This window comes from Ornithorhynchus anatinus, chromosome 16, assembly GCF_004115215.2.
Source record: "Ornithorhynchus anatinus isolate Pmale09 chromosome 16, mOrnAna1.pri.v4, whole genome shotgun sequence".
In the NCBI taxonomy this organism is placed as follows: Eukaryota; Metazoa; Chordata; class Mammalia; order Monotremata; family Ornithorhynchidae; genus Ornithorhynchus; species Ornithorhynchus anatinus.
The window spans coordinates 33,589,344-33,612,509 of NC_041743.1; the positions used below are offsets into that span (position 1 = coordinate 33,589,344).

The 23,166-nt window shown below is 41.6% G+C and overlaps 1 protein-coding gene across 4 annotated transcripts in view; it reads left to right on the forward strand.

Annotated features, from left to right (window-relative positions):
- The first annotated feature begins 515 nt into the window (after positions 1-515).
- COL17A1 (collagen type XVII alpha 1 chain) overlaps positions 516-23,166 on the forward strand; it is a 60,148-nt gene continuing 37,497 nt past the window's right edge. The window contains exons 1-10 of one of the 4 annotated variants that reach the window (XM_029081171.1): positions 516-556; positions 6,516-6,620; positions 7,579-7,780; positions 11,454-11,627; positions 13,865-13,927; positions 17,559-17,603; positions 18,115-18,219; positions 20,489-20,617; positions 22,115-22,162; positions 22,962-22,997. In XM_029081171.1, the coding sequence (XP_028937004.1) occupies positions 13,876-13,927; positions 17,559-17,603; positions 18,115-18,219; positions 20,489-20,617; positions 22,115-22,162; positions 22,962-22,997 (415 nt within the window). In that variant the 5' untranslated portion in view covers positions 516-556; positions 6,516-6,620; positions 7,579-7,780; positions 11,454-11,627; positions 13,865-13,875. The remainder of the gene's footprint in view (positions 557-6,515; positions 6,621-7,578; positions 7,781-11,453; positions 11,628-13,864; positions 13,928-17,558; positions 17,604-18,114; positions 18,220-20,488; positions 20,618-22,114; positions 22,163-22,961; positions 22,998-23,166) is intronic. The other 3 variants (XM_029081169.1, XM_029081170.1, XM_007667652.2) reach the window with 3 other exon arrangements.

Genomic DNA, 23,166 nt, shown 5'->3' on the forward strand with positions numbered 1-23,166 from the left:
TTGCATGAGCTGATAAAAAGTTAGGGAAGGCAGCAAAGCTTGTGTTTTTAGGTCATTTCTCCTGAGTTTCCCCCTCATCCCACTTTCTTCTGGAGCAGTAAATTTTTATAAATCTGTTCACCCTACCTTAAGGCAACTCTCCATGCTGCCATTTAGATACCAACCAAAAAGCAGAAAACGGCAATTATTTTTCCCTCCCAAACAACCTCCAAATTAAGTACTGACAAATGTTCATGTTGGGTTACTTTCCTGGAGAAACAAATGCCAGCTCAGTTTTTTAATACTTGATTATGTGTTCTCACCTGCTGTTCTCTAAAATGTTATTTCAGGCCTGTCTAACTGGTGGTATTTTTTCAGTTTTCAAGTTTCATCTGATTACTATTTTCATAATTATCTTTAAGGATTATTATTACCAAGGTAATATTGAAATCATTCATAACATCTTAAATATTATTTTAAAAGGTGCATGGCCTAGTGGATAGAGCATGGATCTGGGAGTCAGAGGACCTGGATTCTAATCCCAATCCCAAGCCAAATGTTTGCTGTGTGACCTTGGGTAAGTCATTGAACCTCTCTCCATCTTAGTTCTTCTGTTCTCTCTCCTACTTACCGCGAGCCCCATGCAAGAGAGGGGCTGTGTCCAACCTAATTAACGTGTATCTACCCCAGCACTTAGAACAGTGTTGACACATAGTAAGCACTTAAGAAGCACCACAAAACTTTTTTTAATCTTTAGCTCCGTGGAGCCTTTGAAGATTGACCCTCTTGGCTACAGTTATTCCAGGAACCCCTTAGAACTTGTGTCCAGATTTGGAAAATACATTTTCTTCCTGAATGCTTTTGTCATTTTTAATGGTATTTGTTGAATGTTTTCTATGTGCCAGGCACTCTACTAAGCGCTGGGGTAGATAGAAGCAAATCAGGTTGGACTCATCCCCTGCCCCACATGCCGCTCACAGGATTAAGACTACAAGATTATACAGATGAGCCAATTGAGCCACAGAGAAGTGACTTGCCCAAGGTCAAACAGCAGACGGGTGACGGAGCCAGGATTAAAACCCACATCCTTTACATTTACATTTTATGAAGCTCTTGTCTGGATATTTTTCAACCTCCCTCATTAGATTGCAAGTTTCTTGATGGCAGGAAGATATCGTTTTCTTTCTTTATAAACCCTGCAAGTTTCTAGTTCATTGACCTGCATACTGTTGGGTGACTTTGAATGCATTTCGGAGACTTTCGATATTTCCTTTAGGTGATTTTATTAAACACTTGGCCTAGATTTATCACTGATATTCCTGTCAGCTCTGGAAGAAGGGAGGGGCCGGTGACCAGATTTTTACATTTTTGTCTGTACCTGTGAAATTGAATACCACTGACTCAGAGTGAGATACCAGAACTGGTTGAGTACATGATGGACATGAACGAAGTGCTTAGTACAGTGCTCTGCACACAGTAAGCGCTCAAAAAATACGATTGAATGAATGAAGGAAGGAATTATAGTTTGGGTCAGATGTTGATTCTGATGGACTTAAAGTACCTGCAGCTTAATGGGCTTCCCAGATTTCCTTCTCTAGAATGTAAGCTCGGGTAGGGAACGCGTCTGCCAATTCTGTTGTATTGTACTGTCTCAAAGGTTGAATACAGTGCACAGCACATAGTAATCACTCAATAAATATGGTTGGTTGATGCTAAAATTAAGATGTGATCCATGATACTGAATACCCTCCTGAGTTCTCAGATAAATTAAACCATGAATGAACAACCTTACCGGTGTTGGAGAGTCTTGGAAAAGGTCTTAAGCCTAAATTTTTCAACTATTTTAGGTTTAGGAATTAACCAACTCTGTTTTACACCCCCATCCTCTGCCCAAATACCATCAATTTTCCCTAAATTTTCGAGCCTGAATATGTTGCCTGAGCTAATGGCACTTTCCATCTGAGGCTTTGGTGAAATTAGGGAAACTATCTGTTCTTCATCACAATTGAAATTTTTCACAATCTATGACTAAAAGTGTTCATAGTTCTTTAATTGCATATGTTGAACACTGGGTTCTGGAAAGCACTGTAATCAACAAGGAAGTAAATCAATAAATAAAATCTGATTTAAGGTGCTGGGTTGGTGTCCTGGGTGTACCAAAGAAAGGGGTTTTGGAAACTAAGCATAAGAAAAGGGTGCGGTCTTCCTCTCTTTAGTGAACATGGTCTTTGTTTGGACATGTTATGTGAAAACTAAGGCTATCCCTCTGAATCATAGCCCACAGTAACCATGAAAGTGCATATCAGTTGGGCCAAAACTTTAATATATCTTGTTGCAGCCTAAAAACTTTCTGTGTTCGAAGGTTATCTTTGAAAACTGAAAAACACAATGTGTCTTTCACGTGCATTCTCACCATGTCCAGTGAATTGTCTGCTTCGGTTATTAGGACCAAGCCTACCATGTACTGAAACAGACGGATTCATTCACTTCAAGTTGTTTTTCTCTGAGCATACAAAGAGCCAGAAAAAAAAAAAAACCCCAAACAGGTTATGGCAGTTTGTGGGACATTTTTAACAGATACCATTCATCTTTAATCACATCCCTTCCTGTACAGAGGGTTTAGAGCTTTTGACATCTCTCTCCTAGCATTTCTGAGCAAATATAGTACAGAAAACATGGCTTGTCCTGTTTCTTAAAGGAATTATCACTGCCAGAGATGATGGATTAACATTACCAAATATAGAGTTGAAAACTCCTTCCCCCTCCAGACATTTTTTGCTGGCAGGCACCATGAGGATTTTTCACTTCTACTCTCAGCAGTGAGAGAATGTTGGAATTCTTACCAACTTTTTAATGCAGTTATGGGTGAGACCTAGCACCAAAGGAGAGCACTTCCGATCCTTACCTTTGTTTATTGTCCTCCAAGAGATATTAAATTAATGACAGTTATTTAGAACTAACATGAAGGACCAGACATTCGAGGCAACCCAGTATTATCAATAAATCAATGACATTTACTGAGCGCTTACTATGTGCTGAGCATTGTACTAAGTGCTTGGGAGAATACAATAAAATAAATAGAATTGGAAGATACAATCCCTGCCATCAAGGAGTTTACAGATTGAGGAGCAATAACAACTGAAAAAATAAAAGTTCCTCCCCTACCAGAGGGCAGACGTAGGATAGAATGTACACAAATCACACACCGCCCTCAAGGGACTTACATTCTAAGGAGATGATGTTAGATGAATATATTGTTCTCTTCAAATGTTTTTTTTCTTCCTTTTCTCATTTTCTTAAGTTTTGTCTTTTCTTTTTTTGAAATGGATTTAAAAAGAAAGAAATAACTTGACACATAATAAGCCCGATTACCCCACTTTTCAGAAGGCTTCTTTAACTTGAACAGGAGTACTACCCCACCACCCTCAGAGCCTTTCCTAAAGACATCTCTAGGACTCCTCACTCTTAGAAGACCCTCTCTCTCTCTCTTCCTCCTGTGACATTCCTAAAATCCATCCACCACCTACTCTCACCTCTATGAGGTTAAAAATTACCTTGGCAGTCCTTTCATTGTATTTGGTAAGCACTTACTATGTGCAAGGCACTGAACTAAACATTGGAGTAGATTCAAGTTAATCAGCTTGGACACAATATATGTCCCATGTGGGTCTCACAGTCTTAATCCCCATTTTGTGGATGAGGTAACTGAGGCATGGAGAAGTTAATTGATTGCCTGAGGTCACATAGCAGATAGTGGCAGGACTGGGATTAGACCAACTCCCAGCCCCGTGTTCTATGCACTAGGCCATGCCCCTTCTCGTAGAGGTAACTACATGCCTGGAGTTTGGGGTGTGCACACACTGGGTTTGATAAGGTGAAGAAGTGCCCAAGGGTTATCCTTTTCTCTGGCCCACAAAGCCTTAATTTATTCCTGCACATAAAACCAGGTACATGGATTTTTCAGTCAGATGCTAGGGATTCCTAGGGTTTGGGAAATGATGATCCTGCATTTTTCCCCCCAAAATTTTTCTGGAGCAGCCCCAGACCAAGGCACACAGCATGGCCTTTTGGATAGAGATCGGGACTGGGAGTCAGAAGGACCAGGTTTCTAATCCCAGCACCTCCACCTGTCTGCTGTGTGACCTTGGGCAAGTCACTTCAGTTCTGGCCAGTTACCTCATCTGTAAAATGGGGATTAAGACTATGAGCCTCAAGTGGGACAGGGACTGCGTCCAACTCATGTGTAAAATGGGGATTAAGACTATGAGCCTCACGTGGGACAGGGTGTGTGTCCAACTCGATTTGCTTGTAGTACAGGGTCTGGCACATAGTAAGTGCTTAACCAATACCACATTATTAGTAGTATCAGTAGTAATATTTGAATCAAGAGTGGCTGCATACAACCAAAGTTGGAGTTAGCCTACTGGGGCAGATAATAATTGCCTTTCCCTAGCTCTCTGGTGAGCTCCGTGGCCCCTACTTCAGTGGCCAAGTCCTGAGCACTCTCTGAAGGATTTATGGGATAATGTTATCAGTGGTGATTTTCACAGGTTTTTAACTTCTTCTTCTCCTAAGACCCAGGAGAGAGTGAGAGAGAGAGAGAGAGAGTGTGTGTGTGTGTGTGTAAGTACAGACCCTTCAAAACTCAGAAGATTGGAACACAATGAGTAGGTGGTTATTCTAGACCTAGGCAGTGGTCTGGGAGAAGGCACAGAGTTGGAAGTGGAATGAAAGGATCAGGAAGTTCCTGCCACCCTTTCAACTGGCCTCACCTTCCATAGTATCTCAGGAAAGAAAAAGTGAGTTTGATTTTTAGACTGGCTTGAATTTGAGCCAGTCCGAGAAACCAAAATGGTTTTTTCCTTATTTTGGATTTCCAAAGACAACCAATCCCTCCAGAATATACCTGTTTAATGTAAATTAGTCATTTTGGAAAGATGGATTTATTTTCCTCTTGCCTTTTAAGGAAGCATCATTAATGATAAGTCCGAATTTGATTAGCATGAATCATGAACACATTCTTAGATTCAGGCTGTAACCAAGAAACACCTTTCCGGTGTATTAGTCATCAGTATTCCATGTTCCACATCTGGACCTATGTTTATCATTATTCTGAGGCTTGAGCAATCTTCTGGCCTACTTATATTTTTTAAGGAAGATGGCACAAAAAAGAAATCTTGCCCATTTTGTGTTCAAGATTGGGGCTTACCATTTTAAGATTAACTTTCTCATGACTGAAATCTATTGGGCCAACCATGACCCTGTCGTGGGAAGAACCAAATCCAGATTTAACTTCCGTACTGGATCCAGCTCCTCAAACTAAGGATACTATGGCCCCGAAAGGGGTGACAAAGGGCCGCTAGAGGCAAAGGTAGGAATATGTATTCCTATGTAGAGAGAGAAAATTTAAGGCTATTAGATGGTTCTTCTCTAAGCATTAGTGTGGGTGTCAAAGAAGGCGATCATCAACACTTCAAGTATCCTGGTACCATTTTCAGAGAGAATATGGGGCTGAATAGACCATTGGTTAGGCCTACTTGTAGCATTTTGTGTGATCTTATGGTTTTATGTATGTAACTATGGTTACTGGAAGAGTCATTTTATAATCAAGAAATTTAGTCTTTTTTTATCTCTTACCTTAAAATCCCCATCTATCACACAGTGTTGTAAGGAGAATTGGAAACAAGAAATGGCATTGTTTAAGCCAAGAGGTCATGCCCAAGGTTGGATTGGCTCAGATGGCAAAGTAGCATTTTTCCAGTGAGCCTCCTCTTTAGGGGTCTTGTCGACTGATTAAAGCCCTTTCTGTGGAGTCCAGAGGTCCTCTGGTCCAGAAAGTGATAGCCATCAAACCTGGATGATTATCATACAGAGTAGGATGGAAATAAAGGCTTCTTGAGGAACTACTATGATTCTGTAGTTATTACAGAAAAGTCACTTTTTGTAGGTGGCTTACATAAAATGGAAATTTGGATATCTGTAATATAAAGAAAGTATATTTGTATTCTTTTAAAAGTTAATTGGGGCCATTTCCCATCACACGGTATGTTTTCCTTGATTCTGTAGAAGTGAAATGAGATGGAGAACACCCTGTATTATTATACAAAAAGGGTCCACATGGGGCCCACAGTCTAAATAGGAGGGAGACCAGGTATTGAATCCCCATTTTTCAGATGAGGGAACTGAGGCGTAGAGAAGTTACGTGGCTTACCCAAGGTCACATAGCAGGTAAGTGGTGGAGCTGGTCCCGGTCCCAGGTCCTCTGACTCCCAGGCTCATGCTCTTTCCACTAGACCAATGCTGCTTCTCAAAGAGAGAAGATAGGTATTTCACCAGGAGATCCTATTTAAAATTCTTCTTAACCACAAAATTGTTTCTATAGGCTTCAGAGAAAGGAGAAGTTGGTAAGTTCAGACAAAAAAAGCATGTCTAGGGAGCAGAACAATTTGTCCACAAAACTGAAAAAGAGTCATTGTGCCCACATGGACACTAACAGTTTGTTTAAGTGGTTCAGTTGTTTACTCTGATTCTTACAGGACTGCAGTTTAATCCCTCTGGAGAATGTTCATCAGAGCTTCTGCCCCTTCACCCTTCACTCCCAACCCTGAACCCTCTTCCAACCTTGGAATTTTTGAAATAAGGTAATGCATATTCCTACCTTCATGACCTTCCTTATTTATGTCCTGCCTGCATCTCTGCAAGCTGAACTTGGATTTAAGTATCCCTTAGTTTTTTTAAAAGACTGTGTTCAGATGGGGAATTCCACTGAAAATACTTTCACTTCTGCTATATGGGCTGTTATTTTAATGCATGTTTCATTCATTAGATTGAAAACTCCTCAAGGGCAGGGATAGTGTCTACTGATTCTGTGGTAGTCTCCCAAGCACTTAGTACAGTGTTTATGCATGCAGTAGGACTCAGTAAATGCCACTGATTAACTGATAATTATTACATCTGGTCAACAGGTTCCTATCTGCTCCATCTTAGCTGTCCATACCTGCAATCTATAAGAAAGGTGTTTAAAAATAAAACCCTACGATGAAAAATGGGAGAGGGGAAGATAGGGAAGAGGGGGGCGTTAACTTTTGTTTTGACCACTCTAGAATGTAGAAGGGGAAGAGCAAGGAGAATCTTTATTGTGAACTTTAAATTGCTTTTGTTTCTTGGGTTCACAAGAGAAGCATGGCTCAGTGGATAGACCATGGGCCAGGGAGTCAGAAAGACCTGGGTTCTATTCCTGACTCTGCCACATGTCTGTTGTGTGACCTTGGGCAAGTCATTTAACTTATCTGGGCCTCAGTGACCTCATCTGTAAAATGGGAATTGAGTGAGATCCCTATGTGGCACAAGGACTGTGTCCAGCCCAATTAACTTGTATCTACCCCAGCATTTAGAACAGTGCTTGGCATATAGCAAGTACTTAAGAAGTACCATAATTATTATAATAAATGGTTAATCTGCCTGAGCAGGGAGGCAGCAACATTTTAACTTCTGTAAAGTTTGATTCCTGGAGGCAGATTTTTTTATACAGCAAGTGTCAGATAATTGGAAGGGTGGAGTAAAGCCCTAAACTAAGACACACCACACACCTTTGTCAAGACATGTTTAGAAGCAAAGAAACTGAAAGAAAACAGAGGAAGGCAAGAAGAAGTGAACATATTTGGAGAATCACTCAGCTGCAACACACCTTTGTTGAGACGGGATAAAAAGTGTAGGCTGCAAATTTTTAGAAGAAGAAAACATTAGGGGAAGAGAGAAAGGGATTTAAATTGTTTCCCATTCTTTAAGGAAAACAATCCAGGTAAGTAAAATAAACAAATTTTCCCATTGCTTCTACTTCAGAAATCTTGATTTTGTATTATGCCTTAATGTTCTCTTACCTCTGGTGGAAAAATGAACATGTTTCAAGATTATTTATGGTACAAATTATAGTTTATGTTGTGAGAATGTTGCCTAACAAATCTGCTGAAGCTGGACTTAAATGAAGATTTGGTTTGTACATCATTTAGAGTAGTCCTTTTTTAAAAGAAACTGCAGTTGCAGTTGGTTGCATTTTTAAAATAGAGATAACTAGACATTAGGTGGTATTCTGGACATTAAGCAAAGATCCCATTTTAATGGTGCATCTTTAACAGGAGACTAAGAATCACTGCAGCCCAGACCACACCAAGAACCAAAGGATCATGAAGGGAAGGGTTCTGCATGTTGGGAAATCTGATAAAACTAAATAAAATGGCTAAGGCAGCTTAGTTCATCAAGTAGCATGAATGATTTCCCACACATGATTAGACACTTTCAACTGGAAGATTGAGAATTAAACCGTTGTCATGGGCTTTATTAATTGACTGCAGAGGAAATCAGGGAAGTGGTTGATCCAAAAGACAAAGTCACTTCATTTTAGAGGAATGTTATTTTGGAGCTGAAGGACAAGTCTGCCTTAAAGCAAAAGTGTAAGGTATTTTCAGTAGTTTGGGTTTTCAAGGGATTCTTCTTCAGAGACATCAGGGTCAGGCTGCTTTGTGCCCACCCTCAATAGAATGCCTATTGGAAAAAGAGTGAGTTCTACATGGAACAAATGCAATGATTAGTTCAATTTCAAACCCAGATCTAGAATTCTTAGTGTGCTGCAACTAAAAAGACATGCACTAGCTTTCTTTCAAGTAGAAATTTATGCACTGCCCAAGAAAATCAAGTATGTGGCTACATCACAGGAGTTCTTTTGCTGATGGTTTATGACAGTAATGTGCAGTTAACCCAACAACTGAAAACCTATTACCAGAGCTTAGGTGATGCCTATCACAGTCATTAATGAAAATGTAGCAACTAAGCAAACCTGTTTCTTATATTTACTGAAATTTGAAAGTGGTCCAGGCATATGGTTGAGAGTTTTTCTATTAATTCATTGAATGTTTAGCACTTGTGTAAGAGGTAAGAAGCTGTTTGATTTGCTGTGAGATTAGAGTGTGTGCCATCAAATAGTAAGTGGGTAGTTGTTTCATCATTTTAAGCAGTTTGATTAATCAACTTATATTGCTGCTTTGGGTTTTAATTTAGCCAAGTAAGAATTGTCACAAGTACAGGCTCTTTAATATAGAATCTGTAATTCACTGGTATAGTAGTAATAGCAGCATTAAGCACTTACTGTGTACAGAGCTCTGTACTAAGCACTGGGAAAAAACACACAGGTGGAAATTAGACACAATTACTGACCCCTCTGTTTGCATGGGGGGAGGGGGGGAGACTTGAATTGAATCAGAGATATTTGCTCTTACAAAAATCAGAAATGACTATAAGATAAACACTCAAATTTGAATTTGTTTTTTCATCAAATCTTATCAGCCATTAATATGGAATAATGTCATTATGATGGCAGGATCTATTTCTGTATATCACTGCCTCTACACTGTATATTATCCTCTAGACTATGAGCTCACTGTTTGCAGGGAGCATGTCTTCCAACTCTCTTATATTGTATTCTCCCAAGAGCTTAGTACAGTACTCTGCACACAGTAAGTGCTCAATAAGTATGATTTATTGATTGATTGCCTGAACACCTTTAGATGAAGATAGATGATTTCACCAAAGTGAACTGCGGCAGCATTTAGAATTCAAGAAAAATGTCTGAATTTGTGATCTCCATACCTGGTGTTAACTGTCAAGGATATTTTAAAATTTTAGGTAGAGTCCAAATGTGAAAGGAATCTCCCCCAAAAGGCATAGTTGTGGAACGGTCCATTATCCCTGTGCTTACAAGCAGCGTCTTGTTTTGAAACAGGGAATTGGAATGTAAGGGCTCAGCATGGGATCTGGTGTATTGGCTGAACATCCATCACAAGATGTTTCATAACTTAAATTATGAATCATGACAGCACACACAGCTAAGGATTATAAAATGGCTCTCTGGTTATGTAAGTACTCCTTTGCAGAGCCTTAGAGTATCAAACGAGGCTACCTCGTCGCAGAAAAATCACTGTCCACCAACATTATAAATAAAGGAGATCTGTTCCATCCTTACCTAGGACAGTCCCAAGGCTATGTGGGGCCTGGGCCAAGGGCGGGGTGGAGGTTGGAGTTAGGATTGAGAGAGGAAGGGTAGGTTAAAGAGCAGAACTTCTCACCAGAATGAGAGTCAGGAGTTCTATTCCTTAAACTACCCTCCTCCCCTGCCCCTAGACTGAATGTGTGAGATCTTGTACTAGGAGATTTGTCCCTGAGTGAAAGGCTCTGTTACTCATGCAGTAAGAAACAGGGCCTCCTAAAACACGGTGCTCTGGCCAGTTGCCTAGGATCAGCTAATGAAGGGACTGCCCTTCTATAAGGAAAAAGGCTTAACTTTGTACTGAAAAATTTAATTTTCAAGTAGACCAGATCTCTTAATCACAGGCAGGTTCTTCTCATGCTCAATTTTAGCTATTCTAACTCAATTGATATCTCGATTTCACTGGTTTTGAACAGCCTGCTAGCTGTTGAACAGCTCTCCCTCTAGACTGTAAGCTCACTGTAGACAGGGAACATGCCTACCAAGTCTGTTATATTGGACAGAGTATAGTGCTCCGCACACAGTAAGCCTTCAATAAATACGATTGACTGATTGGCTGCAAGATCAGGAGAGTTCTTGTCCTGCATCCCATCATCCTAGCCCAGAACAGACATCAAAGGCTCAGGTCACCAAAGGTCCAGGGTGAGGAGACACCACCATCTAACCTGTCCAGACTTATGTCTTCATTTTCCATCCATGTAAAGTGCGAGAGGACAGCCTAAGATCTCATTGTTTTTATCAGGTCACTAGCTTCGGAACCAGACACCGAGTTTGTTTCCCTCTCTTCAGAAGCCAGTGCAGCTCAAGGGTTACGGAGGGTGAGGCGTACCTGTACACTAGAGAAGCAGAGTGGTCTAGTGGAAAGAACATGGGCCTGGGAGTCAGAGGATCTGAGTTCTAATCTCCGCTCCACGACTTGTCTGCTATATGACCTAGGGCAAATCGCTTCACTTCTCTGTGCCTCAGTTACCTCATCTGTAAAATGGGGATTAAGACTGTGAGCCCCGTGTGGATCACAGATTGTGTCCAAGCTGATTAGCTTGTATCTATTCCAGTGCTTAGTAGGTTCAATGACTGGCATATAGTAAGTGCTTAACAAATATCATTTAAAAAAATGACACCAGCTTCGGCTCAGGCTCAAATAGCTCTTCCTGGGCATCACCCAATCACCAGCCCCAGGTTTAAAACACCCAACGAGCAGTTGGTCACTGCATCTCATGGTTTGAATTAGAGGACAAAGGAGAAAAAATTGTAAAGTGTTGTGGGAATGAAAATACTGAAGTTAATGAGAAGAATGATTTCTTCTTTGTCATTATTTCAAACCAACTTACAGTTTTCCCAGAGAGTCTTTCCATTGTAAGTGAGAGCATTTCAACCCTTGTCTTTGGAAATTACTTTTTTGTTCATAGTTATTGACTGATTTTTATTATTACAGCTCTGATGAGGTCCCTAAGGCAAACAGTGCTTAAATGAAGGATTTCCTCCAGTTCAGTTCCTCCGTGGGTTTATTTACAAGACTTGAACTTTGTATAGAATGTCACTGGAAACCAGGTTGTAGAAGTATTTATTGAGCACCCACTTGGTTCAGTGCACTGAACTAGGTGATGCGGTAAGTACAAAATAAAGTGACACATTCTTTACCCACAAGGAGTTTGCACACTTATGGAGGAGATAGACACTAAAATATTTACATTTACAGTAGCTAAGGTGAAATCAAGTAAGTGAACTAGGTGAAGTCAAAAGTCAGAAGTTGTTTTAACCAGAGTGGAATCAGACACAACATTTATCCAGCCCTTCCTGGTAGCTCAGGGACACCTATAAAAACCTTTTGTGGGTTTTCTGATTCAGCCTAGAGTTTATCCATTATGCCTCATTCACAGCCTGCAGCTGCACTTTGGGGAGACCAGACAAGTGGTGTGATTAGCAGTGCCCACAGCTATGCAGGTCAAGTTGAATTCCTCTGGCTAGACGACCTGATGATTCTGTCATAGTTTTGATGCAGGTACATTGCAACCAGGTTACAAGGGTGTTGCCTCAGAGCCAGAAGTTGGAATGAGGAAACCGAAAGAAAAGTTTTCTGTTTGGCTCTTGGCAGGCCTGGGGCTGGTTTGGATCCCTCTGGTCCCAGCAAACCCCAGGGAGATGGGTCAGAGGGAGAGCCCTGTGACTGTTTGGGCTGCTGTTCCTTGGGTCCAGGAATGAAGTTTGGTCTGGATCCCATTAGCTCCTCTTAGATTGTTAGCCCCATGTGGACAGGATCCGTGTCTGATCATCTTGTAACTACCCTAAAGTTTAGCACAGTGCTTGGCACATAGTAAGCACTTAGTACATATCATAATTAATGTCAAGGGCCAGAATCAATCCTCTTAGGCCCATTACTTTTAGTCACAGGTGCCCCAGAGGTACCTGGAAAGGACGGGTTACAGCTCAAGCTCAGTACTTTGATTCACCCGTGGGAAAAGAGAGACGGAAAGGTCTTAGGGCTGGAAGGAAAAGAATAATTGACACGTGGGAACAGTAAAGTGGAGGCAAACAGAAGCAGGGAGGAATGAGAAGTGCAGTGGAAAGAGCAACAGAAGAGGTAAGACTTTGTGTAATTGGGTCTCTGCCATCTGAATGAAGCCTCTCTGGATTTAGATATGGGTCCTTATTAAACAGAAGAAGCAACTGTGGGGCAGTAATCTCTTTACTGCCCTCTTTTCTGTTTTTAAGTGACTAGCCACTTGATGTCAGCATTGTTCAGGCCCAGAGGCTATTCAAGAAGAACATAAGTGATCACAAACTTTTCTTTTTTAAAATAAACATTTGCATACTTCAGGAGAAAAATTATATTCATCCTGAATGTGCCGGAGTTTGCTTATGTCCTGGGGTCATGTTATTATGCCTCATGAGCAAAATCATCAAATATGTATTGTACGTCATCATTAATTCTGATTAACATGTAACACTGAGTGTAATGTAATGTGTAACATTGATGTGGTAGGGCCCTTCAGGATTTCTACGACTACCCTAGCTATTCCCCAATGATGGGATTCAGACCTTATACAGAATTTTGTGTAGCACACATGAGCAACTTTCCTCCCCTTCCCCCAACTTTACCGAAAATCGGCCTGGCACCATATGTGTTTTCAGTTGGCTTTAGTATAAACCTTAAATATGTCACAGAGAAATGAAGCACACATTTCTATAATCTCTCAAGTTCCACAAGGAGCCTACTTCAATACAGTGACACGCACCCACTCTGTACTCAGTAAGTATTAACTGTTGATGCAACATGCCTTCCTAAGGCCCCCAGGTAATCATTTCGGGTTCATTTAAATGCCACTCATTTACATATGGACATTCAAAAAATTACGCATTTACTACTTCATGTGGTTCTACACTTTACGCAGATGCCCATCTGATGCACCTTCAAAGGCTTGAAGCTACAAGCAGGAAAGAAGTCATAAGAATACCAAATATTATTATCATTTGTAGTCTTAGAGGTATATATGAATCAGTCAATCAATTGTATTTATTGATTGCTTACTTTGTGCAGAGCTCTGTACTAAGTACCTGAGAAAGTGCAGTATAACAATATAACACAGTCCCTGCCCACAACAGTCTTGCAGTCTAGAGTCTACATGTTAACCTGAATATGATCTGTAGAACGCAGATGTGCTTAAGTATCATTTTCCTCTGGGAACTGAGTAATGCTTGTGAGAATACAGGTATGGGAAATAACTGCTCAAATGCTAGGATTTGTATTCTGTATTCTGCCAAGTTTACTATTTTTCCTAGTGCCGGTAATAATTGAGGATTAAAAAGCGTAACTCTTTCCTTTTGGTTTCTCTGCTCTTTCCTCAGGTGACTATGACATGGATGTAATCAAGAAAAGCAAACGAGATGGTTCGGAAGTCACTGAAAGACGTAAGAATCCATCAATCTATAATAATATATATAATACTGTGTCCAGATAACTGCTTTAAGTGCTTAGAAAGGTGCAATAACATGATCCCTACTCTCAGAATGATCTTGTGCTATGTCATAGATACTGCAGAGAGACTATTTGCAAGACAATTTAAAGTTCACCATTGGAATTACTGTGTGGGTTTTAATCCCCCTGAAGCCAATATTTTGCCCTGAGGAATCCCTCAGGCCCACTCTGCAATATGCTGCTTCAACTACCACTGGGATGGGGAAGGCACTCAAACCAGAAGTGAGACTGGGGGAAGATCCAACGCAGAAGTTCATGGACCAGTGAACAAGGGAGCCTCCTAGGGAGCAGCATGCTCTTCAAACCCCAGCTAACGAGGGCAGTCTAGGTCTAGGGTGGCCATTATCATGGGGCCTCCCCGATGTGAGCTGATTCCCTTTATTTTCCCGAGTTGATATCCTCTTTATCAATAGCATCTACCAACCCTGCTCGTGGGCAGCAAAGATCTCACTGCTTCAGCTCTCCAGACAAGGGAGTCCCTGATATGTAAGGAAAGTGGAAGGATTGGAACTTCTGGAAAAGAAGGCTCTGTAGCCACACTTTCCCCTTGTCCAGGCCATCTGTTTTTGGAACAGTGACTTCTATTACTACCCTATCTATTCCTCACTGATGACACTCAGGCCTTACACAGAATTTTGTGCAGCACACATAAGCAACATTCCGCCCCTTTTCCCAGCCTTGCTGAAAACCAGCCTGGCACCAGATGTGTTTTCAGTTGGCTTTAGTATAAACCCTAAATATGTCACAAAGAAAATTTTAAAGTAACAGTATGCTTCACAGTACAGTCAGATAGGTTGGGGAGCAGCATGGCCTAATGAAAGAGCATGGACCTGAGAGTCAGAGGACCTGGGTTCTAATCCCAGCTCTGGCATTTGATTCTGTGTGACCTTGGGCAAGTCACTTTACTTTGTATCTCAGTTACCTCATCTGTAAAATGAGGATTAAGACTGTGAGCCCCATGTGGGACAATAATTATGTCCGTCCTTGTGTCCGCCCTGGGCTTAGTACAAAGTGATTGCCATAAAATGTCATGGTCCCAGTTTGCTTTACAGCATAAAATAATAATAACTGTAGTATTTGTTAAGTGCTTACTGTGCACCAACCACTGTATTAAGTACTGGGGATGTGATAAAATAGACAGTGGGATCACGTCTTACCCCTCTGTTAATGAATCAGCAGGTAATTGTAACTGTTTAAAGTTCACGTTACTTTAAGTTTATGGTTCGATCTCTAGCAGTCCCATGGTATTCCCAGGACACTCATTAGGGAAACCCCTTTATTATGGTATTTGTTGAGTGCTTACTATGTATCAAGCACTGTTATAAGCCCTGGGGTAGATATATGTCTATCAGGTGGGACCCAGTTCCTGTCCCACAAGGGACTCACATTCCAAGTAGGAGGGAGAACAGGTATTTAATCCCCATTTTACAAGTGGGGCAACTGAGGTGCTAAGACATTAAGCGACTTGCCCAAAGTCACACATCAGCCGATTGGCAGAGCTGGTTTTAGAACGCAGGTCCTCTGATTCCCAGACCCGTGCTTTTTCACTAGGCCACGCTGCTTCTCATGAAGCAGCAACCCCTGCAACTGAGGTGAAATTATAAATGCCAAAACTTTATCCTACAGCTCCTAAGGAACTGAGGTAACTGAGGCAAAGAGAGGCCAAGTGACTTACCCAAGGCCACACGGCAGGCCATTGATGACTCAAGAGACAGCTGGCTTTAAGAATGGGTATAGCCAACTGCGAGTAGGTGAAAAAGGTCTGTGAATGCCAGGGACCTCTGTAGTTACCTCTGTAATGCCAGTGAACTCTTGGTAGCCCAGTGTTATCCCAGTGCTGGAGGTAGCAAAGAAGCACAGCCCTCTTGAAATGACAGTGTTATGCCCAACCACAAAAAGCCATTGGCTTACCCTCCTAACCAACGTGGAATGCAGAAAATTGATCCTGGATTAAGTGGTTGGAAATACCAAGGTTGTCGGGGAAACCCTGAACTTCCAGTGTAAGATATCATGAGGCTATTAAGTCGCAAATGGATTCAGTGAAAGTTTTTCACCCCGCCACCATATTTGTCACATGCAGACACCACTAATAAATGCTGATGCCTGATTAGCCAAGCGGGCAGAGGCAAACCCAGTATCAGTTTGGAAAAATTTTGCAGGATCTGTTTTCTAATGATCTATCATTAGGATAATTGCTCCGAGGAATTCTGTTGCAGTTTGTCACACAATGGTTGAAAAGCATTAGGCTGAGAGTCCCATTTAGCACTTTCTCTAGTCTATCAATGATATTTATTAAGCACTAACTGTGTTCAGAGCACTGTACTAGACGCTTGGGCAAGTACAATGCAACAGAGTTTCTAGATATGTTCCCTTCCCATAAGGAGCTTACAGTCTAAGCTGGTTGTTGGCAGGGAATGTGTCTGTTTATTGTTCTATCGTTCTCTCCCAAGCGCTTAATACAATGTTCTGTACTCAGTAAGCGTTCAATAAATACGATAGACTGACTCACTGACTGACTAGAGGGTAGACAGACATTAAAGTAAATTACGGATCTGGACATAAGTGCTGAGGCTGAGGATGGGGTGAGTACCAACGGCTGAAATTCTAGATCGACAGCTGCCACCCGAGGAAGCTCCCCAACTCTGTTCTGTATTTCTCACCCCTCTGGATGCTGGAGATTGTCCAAAGACCTTTCCAAGACATGGAGATAGGATTGGAAGCTTGAAAAGCCCAAAATGTCTTTACTGATCAACTGCATTTGCAGATATGATTCCTGGAGAGGCCTCTGAAGTGAAGACTCCAGGTTCAAGACTAAATAAGCTTCAAGACTCCAGGGACATTGGCTATCTCGGTATGGGGTATCTATGCCTGACATAGTTTGGCATTTCAAATGAGAGCAGATTTGGATGAAAAAAATTCAGGTGGATCAGAAAATAGACCCATGCAAACACATCAATTGGATTAACTGATTGATTAATTAGAGAGGCTCAAGGCTAAGTCCTAAGCAAAAATCTGTGACTCCAAAGGTTGCCATTTTGGAGTGAGGGAAGTATTCTCAGCCCAAGAGAGAACCATTTTGCAAGTCAATGCAGAAGGAAAGTAGCGGAGCCTTTTTAAAACAATTGTGAATTGAAGTAAAGCATAGATTCCAATTAACCAGAACGACCATGTTAAATAGATATAGATAGAGATCTACTCTGTGGAGGCAGCAAGGATGTCGGTTGTTTATCAGAAACTTCAGCACGTGTTTGTGGCCAATCAATTTTTACCCTGTTGCTTCCCAACGACCAAGAAGAGTCAAGCTTTGGGATGCTATGGGCAGAAGCACAGAAAGGCTGGGGAGGGACCAGACTGTCAGGGCTGAGCTCATTACAGACCGGTCTCTCCTATCTCTCCTCCTCCAAGTGGTTCCGGGCCAATTTTCTCCCACCACCTCTCCCACTTCTCCAGCCGGCACTAGTCCCCTCCTCAGCTTCCACCGCCACTGCCCCCTGTTATTTGATGGGGCCTGAGATGAGTCGAATATTATATATCATCTTGTCTTTTTTCTTTTTCTTTCCCTAGTTGTTACTGAAACAGTTACCACAAGGCTCACATCTTTACCACCAAGTAAGTAGCTATTATTATGGCATTTCCACCCTTCAATCAGGTGTGTTTGACTAGCACGAACGTGTCTGGGAACACACACATATGTATTTATCCATGAGGATTCTTACTTCCATGCATCGATTTTTGCTCCCTTAAGAAAGTCTTGTGCAACTTATAGATGCACCATAATACCCTTAGAGGGTTTCTGCTGCCATAGAAGCAGGCACTATCAATTAGAATCATGGAGTTTGGACTCAGTAAAAGATCTGAATTCTGAAGCAACTGTTTCCTTGCAGTACACGGTCACCAAGTGCTCTTTAGTTCAGAGTTTGAGGGATGGTTTGGGGGCTAACCTGATCCACACACATCCCCTGCAGCAGTTGGAGGATAGGCAGTCTTGTGTTAAGGCTCGAGCAGTGAGAATTCATGCTGTTTGCTACTAAGTAGCCATTTCCCAAAGAGGCTTAATTTAAAGGATCCCGGTCATCGCTCTTAAACACCAATATCCTTATTTTATTCTTGTTTCTGACAGAAGGAGGGACCAGCAATGGCTATACTAAATCCTCATCATCCCTTAGTGGAGGGACCAGGATGGAAAAACAGAGTTTGACCCATGGCAGCGGTTATCTAAACTCAGGTAGGTACTGGGAAAAGTGGGACCGAGATGAGCTGAGATAGGGAAATTTCTGGTGTTCAGTAATCCCACTCTAAAGAGAGTGGATATGAGGGATGAAATGAGTATATGAGAATTTGCTTCAAAATCCCAAGAAATTTGAACACTAAAGTATTTTGACCTGAAGAAAATTAGTAAGTGTATTTAGAGAAACATCTGTTCATTTACATTGATTCCAATATAAAGTAGAGCAATTAATAATTGACACCCCGCCCCATCAATCGGGTGCTAATATGCCTTCTTTATTAGACTGTCTTCTGTATAAAGCTATCTTCATTTTAATATATGGCTGTCTTGCTTTTAACTATTTTGAATTTCATTGTCTACAACAACAGCAAAACCCTAAACTATTGAGTTAACAAATTTTCAAAGTTTGCTATCTAGCCCTGCATCGTACAAGCCTCAACTGGGCAGGCATCCAACAAAGGCCCATTGTTCTCTATGAAACTTCCTCCTCCACATTAGGTTTTCTAAGCCAAGAAATGACTAAAATGCCCTGAAACCACATGAATCTGGAGTGGAAATAGTAAAGAGATTTTGTTTCCTTCAGGTCATAATCCTTTGTACTGTGGGCATTCCACAAGACTCTGTTCTGGATCCCTACTCCCCTCTCTCTACATTTTCGATCAGCTGATGCCCTCATCAGCTCCCACCCCTATGCGAACCACTCCCAGATCTTCCTCTTTAGTCCTCACCTCTCAATCTGCATCTCACTGGTCTCCAGAACATCTTCACAGAACTACTCTTCTTTCATCTACTCAATCAGTGGTATTTCTGTGTGCACATTACTGTACTAAATGCTCGCAAGTGTACAGAACAGCAGAGATGGTAGACGTTCCCTGTCCACAAGGAGTTTATAGACTAGAGAGGCTTACAGTCTAAACCCACTCATCTCCCAATCTTATCTATCTCCCTGAATAACACCCCCATTCTTCCTGACCCAGAAGTCTGCCACCTCGCAGTCAGCCTGGACTCCTCACCTGTCTTTCAGCACTCACACTCAGTGCACTGCCAAATCTTGCCGGTTTTTCCTAGACTGTAAGCTCTTGGAGGGCATGGATCGTGTCCACTAACTCCACTGTATTCTCCCAAGTCCTTAATACAGTGCTCTACACACTGTAAGTGCTCAATAAATACCTTTTGTTTGATTGACTGAGTTCTACATCACTCCTTCTGGATTTGCCCCTTCCTCTGCACCCAAAGAGCCACCACCCAGTTTCCATCTGGTAGATGCGCTGTTGATACTGCAGCCAAACTATTGTATCAGTCTCCTCACTGGTCTTCCTACCTCCAACCTCTCCTCTCTCCATCTATGCTAAATGCTTATGCACAGATTCACTTCTTGAACTGTCATTCGGCACCCCTCTGTACTCAAAATCCTACACTGTTTTCCTGGGTTCCGCCACATCACGCAAGAACTCCTCAGGATCAACTCCAAGACTCTCCACTAAATCACCCCTTCTTAATGTCTTCACCCTCTCCCCCCAACAAGTTCTCTACAGTCCTCCCAAGCTAACCTTTTAATTTTACCTAACTCTTTACTCTCCAACATCCAATCCCTCCCTCACGCCGTTCCCCTTCCCCAAATCTGATATACCACAAATAACTCTGCCCATACTCGAAGCCCTCCTAATCTCCCTCCTCCTCCAACAAGCACTCTCTGAATAATTCCCAACCCCATAGTTTGAATAAGCCCATATGCCATCTCTAGCACTTATGTACTTATTTATATCTAGCCTCAGCACTTTTATATGTGTGTTCAATCGTTTGTACGTTCAAGCATTCATTTTAATTATACATTTTGTAAGTCTTTTTGTGTCTTCCTCTCCCATTAGAGAGTAAGCTCCTTGTGGGCAAGGAAGATAATGACATTTCTTTAGTTTGTATTTCCTAAGCCTAGTACAGCGTAGTGCATCTAAGCAGATGTTCACTAAATACTATAACTACTCCTACTGTAAATATGGCAGATACAATTCCCTTCTTTTCCACCAAGAAATTTGTTCCAGCAGTATCCCTTCAACCAAACCAAATACTATATTCGGAACATAGGCCTTACATATTTTCCCTTTCTGGCAACATCCACCTTCAGTTTTTCTCAAGGTCCCTGTGAAAGGCCTTTTTGTTTCTGACGTTATTTATAGTCTTACATTAATGTAGATTTTTATTCACTGTTGGACAGAGTGAACACTGGTGGAGCAGGAGTCAATGCATATTCTGTTTTTCTTTCCCTTAGGCGGAAGTTCTAGAGCTGCCTCTTCCTCCAGCTACAGAAGGGCCCAATCTCCTGCCTCTACTCTCCCCAATTCACCAGGCTCAACTTTTGAAAGGAAAACTCATATCACCCGCCATGCAACATACGAAGGTAAGAAATGTTAGTGATACACTCATCTGACTAAGTCACGGTCATCCACTCTCTGAAGATTTTTCCTCTTTTTTTTTATGGTATTTGCTAAGCACTTACAAGCACTGTTCCAGGTGCTGGGTTAGATTCGAGTTATTCAGGTTGGACATAGTCCCTGTCCCTCACAGGCTCACAGTGTAAGTAGGAGGGAGAACAAGTATTTGATCTTCATTTTACGGTTGAGGAAAATACAGAGAAGTTAAGTAACTTGCCCAGGGTCACACAGCAGAGAAGTGGCAGAGCCGGGATTAGAACCCAGGTCTTCTGACTTCAAGACCCGTGCTCTTTCCCCTTAGCCACATGCTTTCTATTAAGCTCTCTTACACTCCTCTCCTGCCCCCGTTTTGCCTCTAATCATTTTCAGTGGACCAGAGCTTTATCAGTCATAAGAAACAAGGATCATACTATTAAAAAAGCTATCTTTCTTATCTGATTGAAGATATGGCCCATTAAATGAGTTAATGGGCTCACTACATTTTTGGTGAGATTACTGACATAATAGATTCAGCAACCAATTCATATTGTATCAAGATTAGACCTATCAAAGTGCAATTTAGTGGCCTGATTTTGTTCAAGTAGATTGCAGCAGGTGTCAGGACAGTGCTTTGGGAGCGATCAAACACTAAGAAAGACTGAAAACTTAGGCTAATGTCATGCAAAATCTTAGGGTCCCCTTGTTGCAGTTAGCATGTGCATTTTATCGGGAATGTAGACTGTCACCAGAATGAAAGAGTATAGGGAAGAAAGGTGAAGGGAGAACTTAATCTTCCCTCTAATGCTTGGAGAGGCTTTTTTCACTTTAGTCAACCAATCAATGGTATTTATTGAGCACTTACTCTGGGCAGAGCACTGCATTAAATCCTTAGATGAGATTTGATCAACAAGATTCCTGCCCTCAAGGAGCTTACAGTCTAGGGAACCCATTAGCAACAGAATTGACGATCACATGGTATGAAGACTTATGATAAAGGGAGGTAGCCAGTCCTAGTGGAAAGAATACCAGCCTCGCAGTCAGGAACCTGGGTTCTAATAACAACTCTGCCACTAACCTGCTGTGTGACCTTGGGCAGTTATTTCGCTTCTCTGCATCCCAGTTTCCTCCTCTGTAAGTTAGAAATAAGATACCTGCTCACCCTACCTCTTAGTTTGGGAGCTCATTGTGAGAACCGGACTGTGTCTGGTCTGATTTTCTTGTAATTTATCCCAGCCCATAGTGAGCACGTAACAAATAACCTGACTGACAAAAACCTTTGGGACATTCCATTCGTTTACTTTATGAACATGGATCTCACTTGTTTTCCATTGGGAAATTCAACACCACAATTCTTTCATCCTGTTTCCTTTCATAATACATGAAGCCTTTGATGAGGAGGAAGCGATAGGGACGAGCTGCCTGACAGCTAGGAAAACTTATGACCTCAGGTATCCATTTATACTAACTATTCAATTCTTCCATAGGGAGCTCCAGTGGAAACTCCTCTCCAGAATACCCTAGGAAAGAACTCGGTATGTCTCTTATTCTCAGCACAAATAGAACATGATGGTCATGAGTGCCTGGGAATTGCTAATGCAGAATAGCACGTGTTGAATGGTTGCTTCCAGCACAGACTGATCTAAAATGATGCTATTTTCCTCCTCAGGGTAATGTATGTTGTTTCCCCGCAGCATTTTCACAGGATCCCAAATCACATTCACTCGCTATCAGATGCTTTGCTCATGACACATTATGGCAATTTACAAAAAGCACAAAATGTAGATGAAGAAGACTAGGACAGGACTACTTAGCATCCTTCTAAGAATAATGAAGAATTCTTTTTAGTAGGTTGCCAAAGTTTTATCTTTAACAAGAAACGGGTTTCCACTCCAGAAGCACCAATTATCCTGTGAGAAATCAATCCTTTGGCTTAACATCTCATTCTCATTAAGAGATGTTGGCTCCAAGTTGGGCAAGGTTGTTCAATTTAGAAAGATCCCAGAGAACGTAGCTTTAACTACACTGGGTTCACTTTACTGGCTACCCCACATGAAGGAGCAGAAATCATCACTAGCCCTATAGACCTCAACTACCTTTGACCCTTATGAGTCCACATTTTTAGCTGGCCTCAGGAAAGGTTCACGAATGGGCACTTTGAGGACACCCTGCTTCGGACAAGGGATTAGCATAGGAAGCATATAAAGAGTATGTTGGTTCTACAGTCTAATAAAAACAGGAATGCCAAACCTACCTACTTAGTAGTTTCCATTTCTTGCATTTCTGCTAAGACACTGGTTACATATTCCTGGTATTGTTTTTCTCTTTTCATAGGAACTGCATCCACCAGGGGACGGAGCCAAACTCGAGGTAAAATAGGATGCTGGTTTTTTAATTTGTTGTTTTATCCTTCTCTGTGTTAGGCAGGAGGAGTATATTATAAAGGGAATTTGTTTTTAAAAAAAGGGAGAGAAAAGGTGTCCATGTAAACTTCAAGAAAGAATGACTTGTCAAAACAAGAGGACCTCACTGACTTAAT